The sequence below is a fragment of the Lagopus leucura genome, unplaced genomic scaffold (assembly GCF_019238085.1).
Source record: "Lagopus leucura isolate 7727_CA_CO unplaced genomic scaffold, USGS_WTPT01 Super-Scaffold_100022, whole genome shotgun sequence".
Lineage (NCBI taxonomy): Eukaryota > Metazoa > Chordata > Aves > Galliformes > Phasianidae > Lagopus > Lagopus leucura.
In genome coordinates this window covers 8,035,856-8,061,484 of record NW_024962275.1, presented here as the reverse complement: position 1 = coordinate 8,061,484, position 25,629 = coordinate 8,035,856, and the positions used below count along the sequence as shown (strand labels likewise).

At 45.1% G+C, this 25,629-nt stretch overlaps 1 protein-coding gene across 1 annotated transcript in view; it reads left to right on the top strand.

Annotated features, from left to right (window-relative positions):
- Positions 1 to 25,629, top strand: part of CACNA1B (calcium voltage-gated channel subunit alpha1 B) — a 251,358-nt gene that overhangs the window by 186,796 nt on the left and 38,933 nt on the right. Inside the window, exons 20-28 of the mRNA XM_042879063.1 lie at positions 3,400 to 4,221; positions 5,486 to 5,700; positions 7,007 to 7,127; positions 10,682 to 10,811; positions 11,772 to 11,831; positions 12,792 to 12,898; positions 21,745 to 21,841; positions 23,726 to 23,886; positions 24,998 to 25,135. Coding sequence (XP_042734997.1) covers positions 3,400 to 4,221; positions 5,486 to 5,700; positions 7,007 to 7,127; positions 10,682 to 10,811; positions 11,772 to 11,831; positions 12,792 to 12,898; positions 21,745 to 21,841; positions 23,726 to 23,886; positions 24,998 to 25,135 — 1,851 coding nt within the window. The remainder of the gene's footprint in view (positions 1 to 3,399; positions 4,222 to 5,485; positions 5,701 to 7,006; positions 7,128 to 10,681; positions 10,812 to 11,771; positions 11,832 to 12,791; positions 12,899 to 21,744; positions 21,842 to 23,725; positions 23,887 to 24,997; positions 25,136 to 25,629) is intronic.

The following is a 25,629-nucleotide window of genomic DNA, read 5'->3' as shown; positions in this document are numbered from 1 at the left end:
GAACCCATATTAGTCAACAGTTCATTAATATCAATTATATTTATTATACAAAAATGTGATGGTTTTCTTTCTAGCTATAGGATTTGCTTGTCTGCTGGCTGCTTAATCCAAGGGACACTGATGGGACTTTGCAGAGAAGCATGTTAGCAGAAATAACAACCTACGGTGTTTTGAGCCTGGAGGACTTGAACACTGAGTGTGTTGCTGGTCCCCCATTAAGGAGCACAGCACATTCTGTAGACAGAAAATAAGAATGAGGAGTGATTGTAGAGAAAGTGCATTAGCATTGACCTTTGTGTCGCGTCAGTGCATCGGAGGTGCTCAGTGCAATCTGCTTTTTGCCCCCGCTTGGTTTTTCCATCTCTGTGCAGATGTGTGTGCACAGGAGGCCGTAGGGGACTGCTGTGTTGTAAGGTGACATTCCTGCCATGCCACAGAAAGTTCAAAAGCTCTCCTTGGAGAGGAAGTGCAGCAGAGCAACAGGAGAGGAGAAGCGGTCGCACATGGCTGTGCTCAGTTGCTGTGGGAACATAGAGGAAGCAAAAGCCCGATAAATAGAATTGGACAAGCAGGCAGCACGTTCCCTCCAGTTGCTGCTGCTTTCGCTCTGAAAAACCCTAAATGCTGTCCCCAGAGGGACCGACCTGCTCGGTTCCTTCGCTCCCATTTCCTGCAGCAGCTTTATGCATGCTGTCACTTGCTCCAGATGTTCTCGACTGGGTTGAATGCAGTAATGAGCTTACAGGCAGGCTGCGCGTTTTCCTGATTTCTATTTTACTGCACTTTATAAATGTTCTGATTTTTTTTTTCTTTTTTTTTCTGGTGAGTTTTCATGTGGAAAAGAGAAAGGATGCAGCCATTCTGAGCCTCCCGGTCTGGGACTTAGCGACCAATGCCAGCGGGTGGCTGCATGGTGCTGTCAGTTGGCAATCACTGCCACTATTGGGTCAATGCTAAAGGTGTATCTCACTGCTAGGTGCTGTGAAATTTGAGTCTGTGACGCTGGTCTCTGTTGTAAAGAAGAAATTTTAGTAAAATAGGCTTAGTTAATATGTGCCTTGCTGGATTCCAGGTTCTTATTGGTGTGTGCACCCAGCTCACCAAGTCAAGCACAACTGGACCCTTAGTACCACAGAGGTAGTTGTGAGGCTGATTTCTGTTCTTGGAGTAAGTGAAACAATGAAAAGGCCCCTCCTGAAGCAAGACTCTTTGTCACAGCAGCCCATTCCTCCAATCGGAGGTAAATGGCCCCAACCTTCATGGGAGGGTTCTGAAATCCTCTGTGAATATGTAATTCTGCATCCCACCCCAGCATGGTGCCCACCTGTGGAGCAGGAGGCTGTGCTGTGCTCCATTTAGAGGGAGATGGAGGACCTCAGCCAGCATAAAGGCACTTTACCAACTCTAACGTGTTTTTCCTATTTATCCCTTTGGTGTTGGCAGCTTTCTCTGGATTTTCAAAGCACTAAGCAGAAGCTGGTCCTCACCCTGAGGACTTTCATTATGAAGTGAGAAATGCGCCCTCAGAACAGTGCTGCAGAGCTCAGACATGCATGTGCATAGAGCCAAGCTGCCTTGTTTCCCTGTGTGCTGTCCTGGAGTGAGGAGGTTTACTTTCATTGCTCATAGTTTGGCAATGCTGTATCTGCAGCACTGCAGAGCAAGACATCCATCCGTTCACCCATCCATCCCAGAAGATGTGCAGGGACAACTGTGCCAAGCAGCTCCATCTCTGATGGTGCAAGGCTGCAAGTGTGGAGCACATGTCTTCCCATAGGAAATACTCTATGGAGCAGCAGGGAAGGGGTCAGAGGAGGCTTTACTAATTCCCTCTGAAACCAAGTAGATGGGTGATAGTAGCTGAACCTTTCCCAGCACTGAACCCTAATGAATTACTGGGTTGCTGCCAGCTGTCCACCTCATGCACCAGGGGTCAGTAGGGCAGCCTGGGGTGCTGAGTCCCATGAGCCCTCTGCGTGATACGTGGGATTCAGTTGGGATCTGAGCTATGTGCCCTGCATTGACACTTAGAGCCGTGGTTTTTGCCACTCATTCTACTGTTGTGGTGTCAATCGGGTACTCAGCTGGTGGGAAACTTGCCCTGGATGTGCCCTCTGGGAACAGCGAGGCTTAGATTTGTAGTTTTGGTGATAAGCTGTGCTCACCCTGATTTCTGGATTAAGATTGCTTCGCATCTGCCTGCGTGCCCTCCTCCCATCTGTAGCGAACGTTTAAGTCGTGTTTTTTTGCCTCTTTTAGCAGAGCCAGGCAGCAGCACCCACAGTGAAGAACCAAACCCCAAACCCAGCGGAGCATTTGAGACGCAAAGCCGTTCTGACAGCTCCCACTGTGCTCTGTGAGCCCATCTGAACGCTGCCTCCCCGGGGGCTGAGCGTGGCGACAGATCCTGACACTCTGAATCAGCACAGACACGCACAAAATCTGCTTTCTGCTATTGTCAGGGGAGCCCGGAGTGTATATAAGGATGTCTGCTGCCCTATTTCTGCAGCCTTGTGGGGTGTGTGTTAAGTGGTTGGGGTTCGTGAGCACTGTGCAGCCCCTCTGGCCACTGAACCCAGGCTGATGTGTAGCAAATGGAAACATCAGCATGGTGGAGAGCAGCGTGGTGGAAGGGAAATGTTTTTTCCTCTCTGTGTTAAAAGTTGTTTCGTTTAGAAGGAAAAAGGTGCCAACTTCAAGCTAGATCTGGAATTCCTCCATGGAAGCTAGTGGATTTACTTTGATTTTATGGGAAAGCAGAACGTGATTTGCAGTGTTTAGGATGAAAGGCGAATCTTCTCTTCCTGCATTGGCTGAGAATGTGACATTCACATGGGGTGGACAGAAACCAGGTGCTGTGCTGGAAAATCAAAGAAGTAAGGCAGTGTCAGCAGCGGTATTCCGGTTGTAGCAGAGAACAGGACAGAAAGGAGCAAGTGCTCCAGGGAATAAAAGTGTTCTCATCATGTCTGCATCTACGTGTGGCTCTCCCAGTCCCTGGGGTCAGAAAGGTGCAGGGATTTTGGGAGAAGCCCTGTGAGCTGCTTCACAACTGCAGTTGTGCTGTACAATTTTGGTGGGCAGGATTTATAATCCTTCAGATTATGCCTGAGGCTTTCAAGGGGGATCATCACCTTTTAGAAACCAAGAGAACTCCTTTCCTCAGGGCCTGTTTCAAAGTGTCTGACGCGTGTGGGGACAAACTAACGCTGATGATCCCGCTGGCTTTCCCTGCTCATGTTCTCTCTCCATTCCTATAATTTCTTTGGCTTAACTGTCTGATCCCCCATATCAGCTGAAATTTCTTTTTTCTTTTTCTTTTTTTTTTTTGGTGCTTGCTTTGTAGGGAATTAATACAAGAAGCTGAATGCTAACTTGTCTCCTTCCTCCTCTTGTTAGCAAGCAGCAGAACTCCTCCAAATCCAAGTCGGTTTGGGAGCAGCGAACCAGCCAGATTCGGATGCACAATTTCCGAGCCAGCTGTGAGGCTCTGTACAATGAACTGGACCCTGAGGAGCGGGTGCGCTACGCCACGACCCTGCACATCCGTCCAGACATGAAGACCCACTTGGATCGGCCACTGGTGGTGGAGCCAAGGGGTGAAGGGAGGAACAACATCAGCAAGCTGAGCCCTGTGGATATGCAGGAGGTGGAGCAGATCAAGGTCAGCTCTACTGATGGAGCAGAAGCTCCTCGGAAGCATCACCGGCATCGGGATAAGGAGAAATTGGGAGAGCAAGAGAAAGGTGATGTGACCAAAGATGAGAATGGGGAATCTGGCATCAACAATAAGGAGGAGAGACACAGGCAGCACAGAAGTCGCAGCAAGGAAGTGGAAGGGGGCAGCAAGGAAGGGAAAAGTGAGCGCATCAGGGGCCAGGAAGGAGGGAAGAGGCACCATCGCCGGGGGTCAGTGGAAGAAGGCACTGAAAAGGAGCACCGGAGGCACCGCACGCACCGGCACTCTGCAGAACGGCAAGGCAAGGAGGGCAATGGGACCATCAATGGGGCCAGGAGCGAGCGGAGAACCCGGCACCGTGGAGGGTCAAGGTCTGGGAACCGGGAAGGAGAGCCCGGCTCCAAGGGTGAGAATGGAGAGGAGCCTCACAGACGGCACCGGTTCAGGAGCAGGGCGTTGTCGACGTACGATTCGGTGGAGAAGGAGAACAGGGAGAAGGAAGGGGAGACTGCTGAGAAGGAGCACCAGAATCATCAGCCCAAGTAAGTGTGCGACTGGAAGTGCTCCTGTGCCAGCTCAGGGCCGTGAGACCCCAAATGCCTGCCTCAAATCAGCTTATTTCCCCTCCATGTGGCATTCCTGCTGTTCCTGCTGCACTCGCACCAGTTACCACTGTAATCTGCAGTGCCATTTTCCGTAAATCAGCTGTGATCGTAGAGTCATTAAGGTTGGAAAAGATCAATAAGATCAAGTCCAACCATCAGTCCATCATAGACAGAGGCTCACAAAGGTGGTTTTCATCCATGCTTGCCCATAGAGTGCTTCATGTTTCAGGAACAAGTTATCCTTGGTGTCAGTACCAACAGATAGACCAGGACATGGCACAGAGCAGAGAATTTCACAGCCTTTGAAGGAAACTGATGTTTGAGTAACACACCTTTATGAGACATTCAGTCCTCCAGGTTTTCTCTTCTTCATTGTTGAGCCTATGGGCTGCATCACCAGTTGCTGCAGCACTTGGCTGCTAGCAAAATGGGTTCTTCCATTAAGGATAATGATGTATCCCATTCTGTTTAATTTTTATGTAAGTCAAGTGAGAAAAATAGTATTGGTGAGGCATTTAGAGTAGTTAATAAAGAAGGACAGATTGCCTTTTCAGCTTTATTAATTTGATGGAAAAGAAATTGCATTGGGATTCCTTAGAATAGAGTTCATGTCACCATGGAGAGCTGTGAGTGGCACTGAGATAATCATTTTCCTGTCTATATTATCTTCCTTTCAGATGGGTTTCAAAACACTTTGCATAGTGTTTCATTCGATCATGTGCTCACTGAAATATAGTCACTGCTGCGGAGGAAAAGCTGCAGAAGCCATTTATGACAACGTTACAGAGTGGTTTAGGACTGGAAAAGAGAATCACCACATTTAAATAAGGCCTCGGGAGAACATTAAGCAGCAGAATGTCAGAATTGATTCAGAAAGCAGCTGATGCTGGAGAGCTAATGTCACTGCTGCATGCAAGTGCCATGTGTCCTTACTCAGGGAACACGGTTATGAATCTCGTTAATTAGAATAAAGTTGCTTTCACTGGCATGGTTTCTCTTAGTGCTGTATTTGGATGTCGCTTCAGGTCTCAGAGGAAAAGGTCACACCTTGTGCTTCCAGGAGGTTTTCCTGCAGCCTGTGAATTTTCTGCAAAGGACTTCTATGTAGAGAGCAGTCTAGGAAAATCTAGCAGGAGCTGCAGCATATGTTCTCTGAATCTTTGTCAGAGCGTATTTAATAACATCCGCTCTTCTGCCTTAGGGAGAATCAGTGTGAGATTGAGGCCAGTGGGAGTGTGAGCATCCCGGTGCACACCCTTCCCAGCACCTATCTGCAGAAAGTGCCGGAGCAGCCAGAAGATGCTGACAACCAGAAGAACGTGACACGCATGATTCAGCCGCCTCTGGACAAAACCACCACTGTGAACATCCCTGTCACCATCACTGCCCCGCCAGGAGAAACCACCGTCATTCCCAGTGAGTGCTTTGTCCCCCTGCCACTTGTTATTATTCTTTTCCAGAGCCATAGGTCTATAGGGGTGGGTTTACACTGTTTTGTAGACAGACCCCATATCCAGACACAAGCTGAGCAGCTTGTGGCTCATCCCAAGCTGTGCAGGCATGGCATGGAGAAGTCCCAAGAGCTGAGGCTCCACGTGCATTGCCATTGTCAGCCACACGGGACTTAACCTGTCGTCTTTTCTTCTTTTTTTTCCCAACTGGTGATTTTACCTTATTGCAATACTGAGTTCCCATCAATCAAAGTTTATCAGACTCTTTCCTTCCTGGCCATTTCCTGTGTATCTAGCTTGAGATACAGCAAGGGATTGATGGAACATGTCACTCACACACAGCGAAATGTCATTTTGTTGCAAAATAAAAGGGAATAAAAGCCCCTTCTTCTAAGGCATGATAAGTGAGTGAGGGTTTTGGATACCAGCTCCTGTGAATTAATAGAGAAGTGAATCTCTCTGTCTGAGAAGAGTCTCTTCTCTCTGAGAAAAGCATTCGCAGTCTGAAATGTCTTCCAGTTCATATATTGAACATTATTTTAAGTAAATAATCTTACAAACCCACTGCAAGTAAACTTATAATGGAAATTATAGAACGTATTTCCAACCTTTTGGGACTGAGATTCAGAATGATCTTCTGAAATGGAGTTGTGTAAGTTAAAAGCCTGATGTGAGGTGGAACATGACACTTTTGTACATGGGGAGCGATGCCAAAACGGCGGTGCATGATGCAGACGTGTAACCTGCTGATCCAAGAAGTCCTTTCCAGCCCTTAGCACAAATAGTATTGAAGCTCATCTATGAATTTGTTCTTTTACGTTCTGCAAAGCCAATCCTGCTACTCATCTGTGGGAAAAGGTTCAGAATCATGAGGTTGGTGGGACTCGTTGCCTTTTTTTCTTTCCAAAGATCCCCAGCTGATCTCTCCATAGTGGCTTATGATATTTGGGATGGGCTCTCCATCCCCACTTTGGCAGCTCTTGTACAGATAAATGCAAGGTTTCTTTGTCTGCTCTGGGCATCTTCATTTCCTGCCCATTTCTGCTGTATTGCTCACCAGTACAGCGGTTAAGAAATATAATTGCAGTACTGTAGTAAATAGCGGTGATAATAATCAAATGATTGTTCATCACATTTAATCAACGTATTCAAAGCTGTTTTCTATCCCAGCTGCATTGTTTGCATATCCAGCTGTTGCAGGCAGCCTTCTCTGTGCAGAGGGGAGATGCATTTTTAACTCTGATTTCTGTTTCCTTTAATTCATGTTTCAGTGAACAGCGTTGAGTTTGAAAGTAAAGCGGAAGAGAAGAAGGACGTTGATGACTTGACAAAAAATGGGCCTAAACCAATCTTGCCTTACAGTTCCATGTTCATCCTAAGTCCTACGAACCCGTAAGTCCCTTGGCTCTTAAATGGTGCTCGTGGGTTACATGTACTTCAAGGATGGGTGTTCAGACAAACATCATTAGCTCAATCTTCATCTCTGCCTATCAAAAGCACTGGAAAATCAAATAAAAGCTCGTGGAGGCTGCAAACCAGATACTGCTGTTCAGCTCAGCTTTATTAGGAGAATCAATTGCCAGTAAAGGGAAATGATGATGGTTTAGGCAGACCCTTCTTAACTGTGGGCAGTTATTTGTTCAGCTGTAGATCACTGCAGGAAATGTGGCTGCCAGTGATGAGAGCGATGGGCAGCACTGGGAGGAGACATTTCCAGGAGGTGCAGGCAGGAGGTGGTTGTGATGGCAGCAGATCCTTGAAGGATCGTCTGCTGGAATTTGTATTTTTTCCTATTATTCCATTACTCCCACATCACCGAAAACTTTGAATTGGAAATGCATGAATATTTATTTATTTATTTCCATTTTCTAAGTCTGAGAGTACAGCTTGTGGGATCTGCTGGGATTACAGCATTTCTTCTGCTTCAGGCATCTCCGCCTCACGGGGAGCTTTGTACGCAAAGGCTGTAAATAGAGAATGTGTCGCTTTGAAGGGCTGCAGGACTAGACAAGTGCAGCGGGGGTTGTAATAATTGTAGCATAAAGGCCTATGAGTCACTTAAAGCAGTCACTTAGGGCAACAGAGGGTGTTTGAAACTTCTGCCAATCCAGATATCTGCCAGGAGCAGATGTGACTGCTTCTCTCTGGCCCGGGTAGACGTGTTGCATATCTTAGTTGCTGTTCTCTGAGGTTGTCCTCTGCATGTTCAGGTGCCAGAAGTAGGCTTGGCCCCTTCCTAGGGCAAGCTGATTAAAGGGAACAGTGGTTGACTCTCTGCTGTCCCGATGAGACATCCTGGATGCCTGTGTAGTCAGTGGAACAAGGAGGGACCACTCCATGTGCTCATCTTTGACATCAGAAATGCATCTGTGGTGGAAGCTGTGGTCTGGCAGGCTGAATCTCTCCTTTAAATGCAAGTACCCACAAAGTAATTCAGCCTACACCACTGCCCAAGGAGGCTGTGGATGCCCCATCCCTGCAGGCATTCAAGGCCAGGCTGGATGTGGCTCTGGGCAGCCTGGGCTGCTGGTTGGTGACCTGCAAACAGAAGGGGGTTGGAACTGGATGAGCATTGTGCTCCTTTGCAACGCAGGCCATTCTATGATTCTGTGATTCACTGCCTACTCCAGGGTCATACACTCTGCTTGTGCAGCTGTATCAGTGGGGAAGACTGGAGACTCTCAATGCCAGGTGTAAGAGAGGGAGAATGACCCAAACTGCTGCTAATCTAATCTCCGAGGGAAATGAACTGAAGACAAGAGCCCCTTCTGTGTGAGATCCGTGAAAGAGACGGTTGTTCTTTCTGGTTTTCTCCAACCACCTGCCAATGAACCTCAGAAATCTTCAGGATAACTGAGCTGAAAGTGCAGAAGGCTTTCCCTTATCCGAATGCTGCGATCATGCTGTACTATTTCAAATAATTTCCTTTGAATATGTCTAAAATGCTGCTAATAGGAGGGAGAGCATTAGCTGGGGTGCACTCATAGTGCAGCAGAAAATGCAGCTGTCTGAGACAGACTTGAATTATGGAGATTGGACCCTGTCTGGTTGGGTAAGGAAGCAGTATTTCCCTGTTATTTGGGAACTTGGGTCTTTTTTGTTGTGACATGACCACCAAAAACGAGTGTTAGCTACAAAAGTGTTGCTAAAGTTAGCAACCTCTACCTCCTGAGAGCAGGAGGTGGGCATCCCCAGGTCAAGAAAGGTCTGAGCTGAGCAGCAGACTGTGCTGACAAAAGAAAAAAACAGAAAAATGTTGTCATTTGCTGCATGCGATTGCCTTTTCTCACCTCGTCCTGAGCCTTGTGTTCCAGAGTTCAGTGGTGCTTGAGTTTTCTTGTTTATATCTCTTGCTCTCCACACCAGAAGTTCTACAAAAAGACCATTAAAAAAAAAAAAAAAAAAAAAAAAAAGTTGCCTGGAAGAGAGGTATTATAACACAGGACCCAAAAGAAATAGCAAGACGAAGTCCCAGCTCCAGGAACGCCAGCAATTTGTTTCTCTTTTTCTGGACAAGATGCAAACCCAACTGGATGCCCCTAGATGTGGTGGCTGCTGATTAGTTCTCTGGAGAGGTCTCTCTGCTTTCTGGCTTGGGAAGATTTTCACCCCATCTCTTTCTAACTAGCTCCCTTCCAAACCCCATGGGGTACACATGACCCAGGTCCTGCCAGAAAGGGCGTTTGGGAAACGTTAATAAGGTGCATCACTTCCCAAGTGCCACCCACCCTTTTCAAACACACATGCATTATGGTGATTCCTCCAGCACCACTGGAGGTTTACTCATACTTCTGCTTTCTCATCACTTGTTATGAATGATGAAGATCTAAAAATAAAGATGTTATTTCTGTGATGAATTGAATTTGATACGTGAATTGCAATTACAGGCAGTCGTTGAAAATGTTGGTTTTTGTTTGTATGGATTCATAGAGAACATAGATGATAACCCTCTACTGTCAAGGAATAGAGTAAGGAGTTCAGGAAACCACAACATTTTCCTTCGTGTTGCTTCATATCAAATCTGTACCCTTGATATTTGTAATTCTTTTTCATTCTGCATCCATTAGTAATCCAGAGAAAAGGAAGATGTAAGTCGATGTGAAAAGCAAAATCTGACTCTTTGGATGTTTGGTTAGAGAAAATGCAATACAGTAACTGAATTACATCTTCCATAACAAGGTTGTTGGTTAGTTGCATGCATGATTTGATTCTTGACAGAACTGAAGACCTTTGTTCAATGGATTTATGTAGAGTTCTCTGCATTTGCTGTGAAGTGTTTGTAAATTAGCTGAAATATGGGAATAGTTTTCCTTTGCTTAGAAAATGAAGCATTTGTTACTTTTCTTGGACACCATTTATGAACCAGAATATTAAACTCATCAAATATATTATGTTTAAGTATTTGTCCAACGTATAAGGAATGGCTTAGAATAAAGTGCAGGAAGAGGTGCTGTGCAAAAGAGAGCTTCTGAGAACGAACAGTCACAGTTACAGTGCCAGATTCAGCTGAGGGTCTCAAAGTACCTGAAACATGTCAATTTCAAAGGGATTATTTGATATTAGAAGGATTTCGAAACTAGTTTTGAACTCACAGGACTTCTTTCTGTGAGTTCAAAGTGAATAGGTTTGAAGGGCGTGTAATTTGTCTTTCAGGCATTCAGACTTGATTTCTTTCTTCTGATAGTGCTCTTGTGATAATAGATGCACATCCCTGCTTTGCAGAAGGAGCAGTACAGAGATGTTGAATGCTTTATCATAAATCTCACCGCAGAACTGTTGCAAGCTTGAGATTAAAGCTGTTAATCCTGGTTTGTATTTTCTTATCGTTGTTGTGATAAGAATCCTAAAGATGTCCTTGTTGTTGAACGCTGTCCTTCTGCCACCGTGCTGTACTTACTGCTGTGGGGCACCTGCAGCATTCCTCCACGTGCTTCTGTCGTTCGCAGGATCCGGCGTCTCTTCCACTACATCGTCAACCTGCGCTACTTCGAGATGGTCATCCTCATCGTCATTGCCCTCAGCAGCATTGCCCTGGCAGCAGAAGACCCCGTCCAAGCAGAATCACCGAGGAACGATGTGAGTACTGGCCAGTGCAGCCAGAATAAAGTTGTGTTTCTTCTCCTGGCAGTTATGCGCGTGCAGGTTCCCATCTCCAAAGGAGCAGAATCTGAGGAAGGAAAAAGTGGTATGAAAGCGGCTTGTTGCCTTGGCATAATGAGTAGAACCAGTATGAAATTATTTATGCGTGGGTATGAAGCCAAACTCAGAAGGTTCATCTTCTGAGAAGTGGGAGTGTGACCCCAACCAGTGCAGCATTGGTCATTGCAGCAGGGAGCGAGGCGTCCCCCAGCACACCCACAGCAGAACAGGGGCACAGAGGTGGTCACAGCCTGCTGTGTGGGCACCAGTGAGCATGCAGGGCTGGGGGTTCACAAATTGCAAGATGCAGTCGCCTGATTTTAGAATCTTTGACGTAGTTATCTGTGGTATGCAGCTGGCCTCCTGCCTTTGAGTCTTGTCAGTATCATCTTTTTCCAACGAGGATCAAGGAATCCCTATAGAGGTAATGAGCTGAAGTATCTACAAGCAATCTTTCTTCCACATCCTTAATAACTGTGCAATGAGCTTTAACAAAAGGGTTTTATCACTCTCTTATGCTCCCAATGTCTTTAATAGTGTTATCATCAGTTACAGCAGAAAAACCCAGACCGCTACACAGATGCTGGCAAACAAGCTTTTCAGGAAAGGATGTTCAAATATGTTGATTTGTAATATCCATTTTGCCTTATTAAACGTGCTGGGTATGCAGGTGCACTGAAGCAACCCATGGGCACGCGCTCTGTGGGCTGGCAAGGACTGGGAAAAAATACTAAGGGCTGAAACAGGATGATTTAAGTTTCTGTTCAAAGTGTCCAACCTCCATGAAGAGGGTATTTATCCATCAGCGCTGTGTCTAGTAGACCATGGCTAAAAGAGACCTTTTACACTTTGCTCACACGCAGATCATTTCAGCGTACACTTCTCTTTCCAATTCAGGCTCTGAAGTACTTGGATTATATTTTTACGGGTGTCTTTACCTTCGAGATGGTAATCAAGGTAAGAGTCTTTCCACACAAATGTTCACCTCGCCTATCAGATTCACACTCTTCTATTTCTGGGAACCTGCAGGGAGAGGGTGGAGTGCAGCAGAGCTTGCTGGGGGTGTTGGTGATGAAAAGCTTTAAATCAGGAGCAGCATTCAGAAGTAGCCAATACGTAACAGATGCTTCTCTGTAGCCGCCTTCCTCATTCTTTTCAGTCTCACATTTCACAGAGGAAAATAAAGATATCTTTAGTAGCTGTGGTTGTGTAAGAGGCTGAGAAAGGTGGGTGCACGATGCAGAAATGTCTGTGCGTGGCTCAGGACTCAGCAGCTGATGAACCTCACTGAGACACGTCTGCTTCTTCCATCTTCTTTTGATGCTGATCAGGAATATCTGTAGCAGCTGATGCTTGGTTTGTCGAGTTTCACGTTGAGCATTTAAGTTAGAAGATCCTTAGCAGCATTTAAGGAAGAATTAGGCTCATGCAGAAGCAAGTAAGGCTGCACAGTGAGCAGCATCCTTTAGCAAGTGATCCAGAGTGGGAGTTTTCTTTGCTGCATTTGGCTGTGGGTCTTCTCATCCCCTCTTTGTATTTCATTATATCCTCCTATTCCCAGCATTAATTCCTACTAAGCTGGTAGGACTGAGGTAGTATAAAATTAAACTATTATCACACACAGATGTCTGTTCATATAAATTAATGTGCATCTATGAAAAGAATTTATACAACAGTTAGTGTGGTTTTCTGGCATGCATTTGGTTATAGTTATTGGCTTCAAATTTGGCTGTGACAGAGCTCTTTGTGTGCTTATAGAGATACACAGCTTGACTCAGTATCTCAACATTGCCCAGCTGGTGCCAAACCTAGAAGGGTTTGTGAAGGGTTGTTGCTCGAGGTTCCTCTGTGCTTCATTAACTGTAATTTGATACTTGTTTTGCTGAAACTCATTCTTGGGATGTGTTTTCTCCTAAGATGATTGACCTGGGGCTGTTACTCCACCCTGGCTCCTATTTCCGTGACCTGTGGAACATCTTGGACTTCATTGTGGTCAGTGGGGCCTTGGTGGCATTTGCCTTCTCGTAAGTACATTTTTCTTATCACCCAGGTTTCTAAGGGAATAAACTGCAGACGAGGCAGGAGCATGGTGCATGGCCAGCTCAGGTGCAGTGTTTGTGAATCAGTTCCTCAGAAAAACGTCCGGTTTTTGCTCTTCATCATCTTACAGCTGGGTGGAAAAAGATCTACATTTGATCTCTTGAAAATGCTCCCAGCCTTGGAGTGAGTTTATTTGCTGTTCCTTCAAAGGTTGAGCCAAGATGTTGGGGACCTTCTGGCCACCTTCTTTTCAAGCAAGCGTCACAGCGCTTTGTGGCAGTCTTCTCTCTTCAGGCAATCGTTTTAAAAATTGTCATTGCAATGAAAAAATAGTTGATAAACGGAGCTGAGAGCTCAGTGAACTTCTTACAGAACGTTATTCCTAGAGTTATGGATACTTATGATTCACATTTATGATTCATATACCTTGGTATTTCTGCCCTCCTCTCTCGTTCAGCGTATTTGTATTTCCAGAGAGTTTCCTTTTACTGCTAATAGCTCCCTCTATTTATGACATTAAATAAGGTTCCGTGTGCTTCTTTAGTGTCATAAAGGGTTTTATGCAACAAACGCAGATAATTTGTTTTTATAAAATGAAGATTAGCTCTTAGTTGGAACATTTTTTTTCTCAGAACAGACCATAGGAAGAGCCATGCAGGTTCCTCAGAATTTGGGGAGCTCACAGTTGGATGGCAGAAAGAAATTTACCCCCCTGTATTTCTGGGACACAGCGTCACTGCGGTGCAGAAATTTTTTTGAGAAGTTCTGAAGCTTGACCAGGAAGTAGGCTTTGAGAATTGGCCAGTATAATTTTCTGCTAAATTAGACTTGAATAATTACAGTGAACGATTAGCAGCCCATGTCCAAAATCCACTCACCTGTTTGTTGACACGATGATTAGTGAAGATGAAGAAATTAGCAGTGTTTTACTTGCTAATGAGAAAACCCATTCACCTTTGTCAGGCAACTGTGGAAGCGTGTCTTGCTTCCTTCAGGCTGATGGTAATTTTTGGGCAGATGGCCATATCTGCTGCTCCTCTGACATGCTTACGTGTTGCTACCAGCATAAAAGGATACTGGGATCTTTCTGGTAATGTTGGTCTGGAATATTTCCCAGGAGGTTTTCATTTTCTGAAGTGTCAAGATCCCCTTCGCATGAGAGCTGTAACATCTGTGTTTTAGATCGTTGTTCTTCATAGTGAATGCTGGATAAAAAAAGTGTCTACAGTGATTGGACTCATGCAAGCAGTAGATGAACAGGACATGGAATTTCTGGAATGATTTGTGAACCAGTTGAGGAACAGCATTTCTCAGTTACCAAGTAGAACGTATTAAAGACAGAACAGAAAAAGTAGACCTAAAGTCATGTGCACAAATTCTTCAATCCTAAGCTGGTATTTGAGAGCAGTATTTTCAATAGATACTGGGGTTTGGGCTTTCTGTGCCCAATCCTTGCTACATAATTATTTTGATCTGGGAAAAAGTTTTGCCCAGTATGTTGAGAGGGGGCTGCCATCTCATCCCTTATTAGAGACTTTGCCACTGTTGATTATCACTCATCTCCTCTCAAAAAAAAGACTTCTCTGTTTTAAGGTAAGCTGTTTTGAGATATAAAGGCTGAAGAGAGAAAGAAATGTTAAATAATATTAGTCACAGGTACGTAGGTTGCTCTGAAAGTAATGCCTCCTACCTGTTCTTATGGAAACTGCAACACATACAAAGAGCACGATAACACTGTTTGATATAACAAATTCTCAGCTATGAAACTCTGTTTTTCAACATGTTCACCATTAGCTACACATTTACACCACAATGAGCAATGTCAATGAACAATCTGCGCCAGCAGAGGTGACGCCCTGTTTCACAGTTGCTATGATGGAATCATTCCAAGGAAAACGCCCATGTGATCCATCTTTCATCAACCCAAACAGATGGAAGTCAGAAGGCACCAAATCAGTGGACGTGGTGGGACAGTCCTGCAAAGATTGACAGTGTGCTGCATGGTCTTCAAACTGGTATGGGGCCTGGTGTTATCATGTTGCAAGAGGAAGGCTGTCTTCTTCCTTGGCCTGACCCTAGAAGTTTGAGCCTTCAGCTTAGTCAGCATTGCAATGTAATGGACAGAGGTGATGGTTTGTCAGCATCCCAGAAAATCCTGAAGAATCACACCTTCCCTATCCTAAAAGACAGCGCACATCACTTCACCTTCTGAGGGTTGTGCCTTGAGCTTTTCCTTCAGTGCTGAATTCATGTTGCAGCTCCACGATTGCAGTTTTGCCTGCAGTAGTGATGACATCATGTCTTGTCACTGGTAATCGTGTGATGCAGGAAACAGTCAACCTTCAACCTTACACCAGTTCAATAGGACCTGACAAACTTGCATAAAGTCTTATTTCTGTTCCTACGTGAGCATTTGTGGGACCCATCTGGCACAGACTTTGTAACATTCCAGCGCTGTCACCACCATTTCCAGTGCATTGGAGCTGATATTCTATACACAGTTACCTGCTGATTCGATCTGCTGATTCGCACAGATGAGCTGATCCAAGTGTTCTTCATTTTGCGGAGTGAGGGCCGTGCATGGCTATCTGGAACGTGGCTCATCTCCATGCTGAAACACACCATCCTCCTCTCACTGTGCTGACACCTGCAGTTTGGTCTCCGTAAACATTCCGCAAGTCTTGAGGAATGTCAACCAGTGTCATTTTTTTCTGCATGGAGGAATTCAGTTGCCCCCCTTTGCTTCATACACGCTTCCGTGTCACACACCATTCTGTCAGACTGCCCCTCTGCTGCCATCAGTTGCACAGCAACAAAAAGCAATGGAATGTTGGTGAGATGTTTCAGCCTCTACTGCTGTACCACTAACGTCTGCCTACGACGCCGTGGGACAATGTAATAAAACAGGAGGCGTTACTTTTAGAGCACCCCTCATACTGGCATGCATAGCATGCATACCCAGTTCTGTGTTTCACTGAGATTTTCCCTTTTTCCATTAGGAATTCAAACATTATAGACAGACTGGGGAAGGGGTAGTGGGTAAATTCTTCTGAGCCGTAAGAGCAAACATCAGGGTTTGCCTCTAAAATGTTTTCTCTTCAAAAAGATTTTATTTTGGACAAGTTATGCATTAGAATGAATAATTTTTTTATCCTTCCAAGTCTTTTTGTGCTCAGGTTTCCCATTGCTCACATTGGACCATGAATATCTAACAACCCCTCATCGGCTTTTAAATAAATTACTTGTACATCCCCTGACTGTGCTTCATAACAGCGTGCCCCAAGCTGTTTCTATTTTACATGCTCTTTGAGCAATTATTGAACAGGGATTTACAAAAGTGAATGCATAAAACCTGTCTGCCTATTTACTACCTTCCAGATTAAAGTGAGTCAAACCTATTTCTGAGGCTTGGAAAAATTTGAATTTCTTCTGTGATTTTTATTGTGATTGTAACTGCTGCTACGTGCCCATATTTCAGCTGGCAGGGAGAGTGCTGACATAGAACTGAGAGAACCCTTCTGCTGTCTCTGCTCTCGTCTGAAAGCAGGAAATCCAGTCATTCATGGGGAGATGGCTCGCTCTCTGCTCCTGCTGCCCAGTTATGAATACTAACAAGTATCAGACAGTTCAGATGAAGTTTGGATGGATAGCAAGCTCCTTAACTCAACTGTGCTGTTTGGTTAAGCCAAACAGATGCACTGACCCTGCTGAATTTTAGTAATCCTGAAAATGAGCTTCTGGGGAATGAACTGGGTGATTTTCATTGTTTTGTTAGTGGGTTTTTGCAAATACCAGAGTCCTGTCACCCATCGCTGATGTCGCTGGAGAAATGTACTTAATGTAGCTGTTAGTAGTTTCTGTTTGTGATCTCCATTCAGGTGGTGTGAGTTAATTTGTTCTTGACCCGGTGGGTGTCCAGTCAAGGTGATGTGATGTGTCTCTGAAAACCTAGGAAAAACAGACCTACCTCTGTCTGGAATATTGCAACAGACTGTTTATGTAGCCATATGAGATGGCATCAGTCACTGCTGCGAGGTGCATGATGTTCAACTCCGTCTTTCAAACCAGCCTTTCTGCCTGCAGCTTTTGAAGATGCTTTGCTGTAGTTTAAACATTTTTGAAAGCAAGATCCCCGGTGAGATGCTGGAGAGACTAATAATACTGATGATAAAAAATAATGATAATGATGTCCTCTGTTTAGCAATGCATTTCAAGGGGAAATACTTTTCTTTTTCTGGAGATAAATTTGCCACAAACACACAGACATGTTTTAGTCTTCAGGGAAACAGAAGCAGAGGAGCTTAAAGCAAGCTAGTAAATATGTCATCCAAATTTACCAGCCCTAGGTGTAAAGCCCACTTGTTCCACAGAAATAGCTGATGAATAGGAGCAGAGAGATTGCATTTTTCCATTTTTGGCACTGGAAGGGTGGCTGAGACACAGAGAGTTTCACACTACTCCCTGAAAAATCAGATGATGTTTGCCAAACAGCCAAAGATACAACCTCCAAAGTGTCAGAGGGATGAAGGTGCATTTGCCCTGCCTACTTATAGAATCACAGAATCATTAAGGTTGGAAAAGGCCTCTAGGATCATCTAGTCCAACTGCCTACCTATCACCAACGCTGCCCGTTAAGCCCTGTCTCTAAGTACCAGGTCTAGAAGGGCTGAAGCTCTGGGGGATGTGTGGGTATGGCTGCACAGCCATTCTGTTGCTTTCTTGTGTGTTTATTTTTACGACAGTGACTCGATGGGAGTGGGATGGGACTGGCTTCTCTGCCAACACGTGTCTGCAGTTGCATGGGGTGCACTGTATAGCCTTATGTTTGTCATTGACTCTGCTCTTTCTTTGTCTTCTTCTTGCTGGAATCTCTCTCTAGGAGTTTCATGGGGTAATATGTTATTCCTGTATCTTGCTGCACTGTTATGCCTGTCAAATGTGTGTACACACACCACTGTGGAAATGGTCCATGTTACACCCATCGCATCGACCCCTCTGTCACATTATTCAGTGAAAAGTTATCTTAACATTGTCTAACCCTTAACAGCTCTCATTCATTCCAGTTTCCTTTAACCACAGGATAAAAGCAGGTTAGAAAGCCAGGTGACAGGTGCTGCGTTTGATCAGAATGTCAGCAACTACAGTAGATCAGCATCAGAAATACTTGAGGGCACCATGAGGGCTGCATTGCTGATGTGTGAGTTCAGAAAGATTGTTATTTCCTAATTGAAAAGGAGTGGTTTTGCTCTTGGAAAGCAAGTGCTGGATCTAAAGCAGCTTTAGGTCTCCAGCTTTAGGTGACACAGCCTGGCCCTGCCTGACCTGAAAAGAGTGGGAGAGATCCTGAGAGGACAGGAGGTGCGATTTTCAAAGGAGGAGATGTGAAAAGTGACACTTAGGCATCTGCAGGGGCTGTTTGGTTGGTGGCATTGAGCAGCTTTCCCTTGGGGACGGCAGGGGACACAGAGGGTCCTGCAGTCACAGCACAGCCCTGGGCCAGCAGTGGGGTTCGCTCCCCTGCAGCACACCAGGAGAGCTCTTTGAGGCCCCAACTCCGGCTGCTCATTTCTTCCTTCCTTCTCCCTGAGACACAGAAGGCAGCTCTGAGCTCAGGCAGGGCAGGGTGACCTCCTTTCCTCCTCACTGGGGCATCCATGCTGCCTTGGAGACTCCAGGTAGCTGCTCCAGGAGAACCGTACTGGCTAACGCAACCAGGACTGACATAAGTTTTGGTTTTGTTTTTTTCTTCCTTTTCTTCCTTCCTGTTTCCCTCCCCCTACAGGTCACTGGGTCTGTTTGCTGTCTGTCTTTCTCTTGCTTGCTCTTCCATAGTTCTTACAAATTTGGTAGTTTTTACAGATGTTTTCCTTCCGTACCCATTTAGTTTTGTGGTGACATATGTGTAGGTGTGACTGCTCTGGTCAAATGTGTGCTTGCATGCCCCTTTTGACAGAATTTTAGTTGCATCTGGACCTTTTCTTTTGGGATTTGTGGCTTTTGTACTGGCGTAGTGAAAAAACCCATCATGGTCCAGATAACTCTTGAACACAGCAAAACCATTTCTTCAGGTTCTATTTGGCTGAAATAGTTGCAAATTACATTTAATCAAAATGCAGTTTGCAATGCTCTGACTCTGAGCACCAGTCCTTCAGAAAAGCTTTCTCTTATGGTAAAGCTCTTAGTGACAAGAAGTAAGTAAGATTCTTCAGGATCCTCCGTATGACTTAGATCATAAATCCCATTAACATTTAATCAGCTCATACTCTTAATTTGCTTGGGTGTTTGAAAGAAAAAAAAATAAAAATCAACCCTTCTTAGTGTTCTTCGTTCAGGGAGAAGGAATTTCTTAGGGCTGGAGCTGTCTCCCTTCACTTCCCAGCTCTCAGGGCAGTCTGCACACACTTCCTTGGGTGAGGAAAAAGCCACTTAATCCATCATGCAGCAAAGAGGAAGGACTTGCTGTCACCAGAAGGTTGGGTTAACCATCCCCCCAGTATTAAATCCACAGAGGTCATTGCTCCGTGCCTGGGGCCAGCCCTTTAATACCTGAGATGGCTCCAGAGCCAAGAATTATCTCTGTTCCCATCTCAGGCTTCACTTTCCTGAGGCCTTACTGCTGCAATTGTTATTTGACACAAATAAACAGCAGCACAGCAAATAGAATTTCAGATCTCCTGGATCAAGAATGCTGGGAAGATACAGGATGGGAATTTGCTGTGGTTCAGCCTTGAGCCAGTTGAGGACTGTCGAGGTTCAGTTGCTACCTGCGAGAGGCGGTGCTGCTAAGCTGGGCTGTGAGTGTATTTACAGACCAGAAATGTGGCTACAAACAACCAAAGATTTAATATATTTCTGGACCAAGGTGTCCCTTCCTCTTCCTATGTGCTTTTTCTTTCCTCCTGCTGCCCCTCAACCCAATCTCCTTTGCTTTTCTCTCACTCCTGCATCCCCCAGCTCCTACTTCTTCACTGCCTTCTGCTCTGCTTCTTGCTCAATAGCAGTTGGTGATTTGAAAGCAAGTATGCAAAGCTGAACATGGAGTAAGTCTTCATTTATCTTCAGACTTAAAGGGAAAACCAGCTTAACTATGCTGTCCGTCTGCTTCATGCAGACCAGATTAAAGGGTCTCTGATACAAATTGAAAAAATATTCCTTTTAAATATGTAATGGCTCTTTTGCAGTATGAAATCAGTCCTGTAACTCCATGAGCATTAGCACAGCCACATGGACACAAGCCCTGCGAGCAGGCAGCTTCCATCTGCTGCTGCTGCTGCTAAAATGGCCCTAAAACAGCCCTGAGAGACTGGGAGGGAGAGAGCAGGTAAATCTCCATTCCTTTCTTCCTCCTCTCCATTCCTTCTAAATCACGTGCTGAGGCAGGTTATATTCTATGTAGAGATCATCAGGACAAAACCTATAGCCCTCCAAAAATAACTTATGTCTGACTTCTAATTGTATTTCAGGACAGCAGCAGTTACAGATAACTGTGAAAAAGAGTCTGGATGTGTCACAGGAATGTGTGTTTCTAGGCTGCAGAGTCTGGCCCAGTATTTGTACTGAGTAACACAGTGTTGGTGTTGAATTTCTGGTCTGTTAGAAGTGGCCAGATTGCAAAAAGCCGCTCGGCAGGGCTCAGAAATGTCGGTTTCCCACAAAAGGAGGTCATTTCTTCCCAGTCTCCGTGCCTCTCCAGCACGGTGCAGAAGGCTGGCTGCTAACAGGCTGTGGGTAGGCTTTGCAGCTCACTCCTTGTGCACACTGTGAGGGGTCTCTGGTGTTGTTTGTGTTTGTATTGCTTTCCTGGTAGACAAACTTTGTTAGCAAGCTGAAGACTAGCGTAGGTATATCAGCATCTGCTCAACATGTTGTTCATTCCCACCTGTGTTACCCCAGCTCAGCCTCAGACCCAAACCTCCAGTCATGAATTAAACTCTGTTAAAGATTTCCATCCCATTTTCACTTCATACTAAATGAAGGAGAATGCCTTTTTTGTTTTGTTTTGTTTTGCAGTTGGATTGGAAGAATATGTAACCGTGTGGGGAGGGAAATAATTCTTTTCCGTTCATTTTGGAAGTGCACGAGAAAAGTAGCTCCTTTCTCCCCCTAGTTCCTCTTTGTGGTGACAAGAGTAATGGCCTCATGTCATGCACACACAAGAACTAAAAAAATAGTCTGACTTACAGCGCCCGCATGCATAAGTGGGGAGTTGCCCTGGTGCTGTTCCAGGCATGTAATATGCCATCATATTGCATGGTCCAGCATGGGTTTGGTAGCATGTCTTCCAAAAGAGACCTGAGGGCAGGATTGTGGGCACACAGAGCAGCTCTGGTCCTGAGCACAGCACTGCCTCTCACCAAAGAGTGTCCACTGATCACTGCCTGCTGGTCCCAACGCAGCTTCCCTGATAGAAAGGTACCAGGAGCACACAGAAATGTCCTCCTGTCTTCCCAAGCTGCCTGGGGCAGGGTGAGCAGCCAGTGTGACCTTCTCACTTTTGAAGTGAGCCTCCCAGTGGCATCAGCCCATATGTGCTGCCCAGCTGTGAGCGCTGCCAGAGGAGAGCTGGGGTAGGAAGGCCACTGGTTCCTTGGGGACACTTAGAAGTAAGGTGGGAAGTGCTGGACAGCACGGGAGGCTGAGTCTGGCAGTGTCCATGTGCTGCCCCAGCTTCCCTCCACACATCACAAGTGAGCGGTCGCCTGCAGCCCTCTGCATCCAAGGGGAGGATGGCACCAAAACGTGACACCCCTGGGTAGCACTGGGTGGTTTGCTAATGTCCTGAGGACCAAACTGTTCCCTCTGTTGTTCTTGTGCCTTTCATACCTTGCAGAGGAACCAAAGGCAAGGACATCAACACGATCAAGTCGCTGCGGGTTCTGCGGGTCCTGCGACCACTGAAGACCATAAAACGGCTGCCAAAACTAAAGGTTAGAGAGCAAACAACCCCAAAGCTTGCTTTCTCTGGAGGTCTGCGGCAGATCTGAGTGGAAGCTGATGGAGTTAACTTCATCTGAGCTAATTTTGTTTCTTTTATTTTGTTGCAATTCGTCTCCTTGCCAGATCTACAAAAATAGCCATGCAGATGTTTGGCAAATGTCAGACACTTGTTAATTTTGCAAACATTGGACGCAGTTTGTGAATTATTGTGAAGCCACATAAAAATCAAACTTCTAAAAAAAGAAAGGCAAAAAATAGTTGCACGTAAATTAAATTACTGTTTGCACATGTGATGCTCCTAGAAATGATGCACCAGAAAATAGGTTTTCCATAGTCTATCTGAAGAGAAATGGCATTGCTGTGGGAGGAGTTCTAATCTGTTCATCTCTTCTATTAAAGAATGTATGGTGTGGGGTTTTATAGCTGTACCCTTTCATCTCCAGAATGCTAAGCTGCAAAGTGAAATAAACGTAATGTCTGGTGGTTACTTATTCAGCACCATCTGAAGAATGCTTTGAGATGGAGCCAGCCCTGGAAGGACAGTGGAAGATGTTACAAAATTTAATCATTTCTGCATTTTGGAATTCTGGAATATCTATTATAGAACGTCTTCACGTCTCATTAGTGCTTTCAGGCTGTTTTCTCTGAGAGATGGGGGAGAAATGAAGGATGCTTTTGCAGTGGTGAAACAACGTCTGATGATTCCTGTTTTCACATAGTGCTACATAAAAATTAGAGTTACTTATTATACAGATTTGCCTTTGTCCTTACCCGCAATTCATGCCTAAATAATTTTCATTTCATGCATTTTCATGTGCACTAAATTTACCTCCCGAGATAAGGAAGCGTGGTGGTGAACAATGTAGAAAATGCTCTTTATTTGTTTGGAAATCTGAAATGCACAATGCTTGGGTCATGCAGCAGTCAAGAGCAGCTCTGTCTTACTGCAGATTGCAAAGCATTCGCTCTCTGTTGAATGACTTCCTTACTTCCAAGTCATTTTACAGAGTAATTTTACCATTTCTAAAGAAGTATTCAGAAATCTTTGTGAAGCAGAAGTCAGATTCACATGGCTTGTCTTCAAAACTCTTTTCCATTTTTTTCCTGGATGAGATCTTGTACACAACAATCAGCAAGATTAATAGAGTGATTAGAGATACTTCCAGTGTTTTAATTTTGGGTTTCTGTGTTGCATTAGGAGCATAATTCTGGGAATTATTCACTTCCATTCAGAGAAACAGAAACAGCATAGTACAAGCCCTGTGCTCAGGCAGCAGCACAGCTCCATTTCTGTAATTATGACAAACTCCTCAGACTCAAATGAAGTTGCAAATCACTTGTAACAATGAATCGGTGACTAATAACCAAAAAATAAATGTATGAGAAGTTATTCACAGAGAGTTCAGAAGTGACACATGCTCACTAGGTTATTCATACTTAACTTTGATAGACACTTCACTGCTGTTCAGAGGATTTGGTTGTTTTGCATCTGGTGTGTTTTCCTTATTATTCAAACAGTTCACATAACGGCCAATGAGTGGCAGATTTCATGAGTTTTTTCCCAGTCCATTATGGATGGTCGTTTTTCATTTCATAATTTGCCATGGGAATATTAGCTTAGGGCTGGTATTTCTTGATTTTGTGGGCAGCACCAAAAAAAAAAACCAACTTAGTGGCACGCCAAACCCATCAAGCGAGCAGGAGTTGGGAGCCAATGTTTTCTCCTACCAAACAGTCGGTGTGCAAGCCAATGAAAGCACACATGGGTTTAGCTGTTGAGTAACTGCTCTCCCGTGTGGGCCAATGCCAGATGCCAGGGTAATGCACTTTGCCTTTCTTCTGGCCCCTTGACCTCGTTGTCTTGTTGTCCCCAGGCTGTCTTTGACTGCGTGGTGAATTCCCTGAAGAACGTCCTCAACATCCTCATTGTTTATATGCTCTTCATGTTCATCTTTGCTGTCATTGCTGTGCAGCTCTTCAAAGGCAGATTCTTCTACTGCACCGATGAGTCGAAAGAGCTGGAGAAGGATTGCAGGTATGGCAGGAGCAGGGGCTGTGGGTTCCCATGGCTGTCCAGGAGCTGCATCACTTGGGCTTGGTGAGGGCTCCTGTAAGGAGAGAGACTTCTTAGAGGTGAATTTTCCCTTTTGCTTTTTTTATATGACTTCTCCATTCCTACTCTTAGCTAGTAAGTGATTACTCAAGTGGCTAACGGTTTAGGGGAAAAGGTTCCTTCTTCCATTTAGGACTGGGTATGAATTCAAGATAAAGCACAGAAGTGGTTTGGAAGGGGTGGCATGATTACTCTTTCTACCTGCTGCCTTTATCCTCAGAGCTTGCACAAATTAAGAGAACAGAATGAATAAATAATCAAAAGAGAATCAGTAGAGAGTTAAAGATCTCCAGTTAGCTAGGAAAAGGGACTGCATTTGACTGTTACAAAAGCTCTATCATACTTTATCATTTGCAGCAGACTGTGGAGGTGCTTGCTCCCCCTATGGATGTTTTCCTTGGCCCCCAAGACAAGCACTGTCTCTTTCTGCTCACCTGCATCACTCTCTGCTGCCATCCACATACCATAGGGCTCTCCATGCAACTCTGCTTTGCAGCAAAGCGGATGCATTGCAGAATAATTGCAATTATAGAAGAATTAAGGGTGGAGGAGAACTCTCCAGATGTTGAGTCTGAACCTCTGACACTCAAATCAGGACCAAAAGTTAGATACAGCTTTCAAGTAGGAATCAAAGACTGCTTCCCATCAGTCAGCACAGTTTCCTGTGAGGTCAGACGTTTTGGGGGTCACCATGATGTTAGCTGCCAGCTTTGCCCAATGCACTGTAGAGGTTTATTTCCTTGTTAAAGCTCAGGCTTGGTCCTAAGGCTCCTCTAGCCTTTACTTATATTACCTACGTTTTAACAACTTGACCAAGTGGGAGGTGTCCCTTCTCATGGCAGAGGTTGGAACTAGAAGGGCTTTAAGGTCCCTTCCAACCCAAACCATTCTGGGATTCTACAAACGTTGGGGCTGTTTCTTGGCTCTGTATGGCTGGAGTCTGTTACCAGGGCTTTCCAATGCTCTCACTGAGTTATACCACGACTGATTTGGTTTAATTCTCCCATTTGATCTGAATCTCTGTTGTTCCTAGGGGTCAGTACCTTGACTATGAAAAAAATGAGGTGGAGGCGCAGCCCAGAGAATGGAAAAAATACGAGTTCCATTACGACAACGTGCTGTGGGCTCTGCTGACACTTTTCACTGTCTCCACAGGAGAAGGGTGGCCAACGTGAGTACATGGGGCAGGCAGGGACCACCAGCTTTTGGTCAGAGGTAGCAGCAGCGTTCTGTGGCTCAGGGATATGTACAGAACAAGTGGCATGGGAAAGAAGAATAGTCAGCCAAGATTTAACTTTCCCTGGCATGAATATAGAATGAGTCAGTGAGAAGCATTCTCAGTACACTGATGCTTAGGCATTTTTCTCTTGGACATGCACGCCTTCCTTAGGTGCACAATTTATCATGGAGATGTAAGAAAAGGAGGGGGAAAAGCATTGCGCTCAAGCTGAACGTGTATTGGATATTTGAGCCCCCAGACTGTATGTATTGTTCAAGATATGACTTTATTTTGGCAGACATTTCTGCTGGGACACACAGATTCATGATTAGGGATCTCTATGTGGCCAGACTTTGCTGTCCTCCACATTCAGCTATTCAGTAAAATAAAGATTAAACCAGCATCAGTCTCAACTCTTCAAACCCTTACCTTCCCCTGGGTACTCG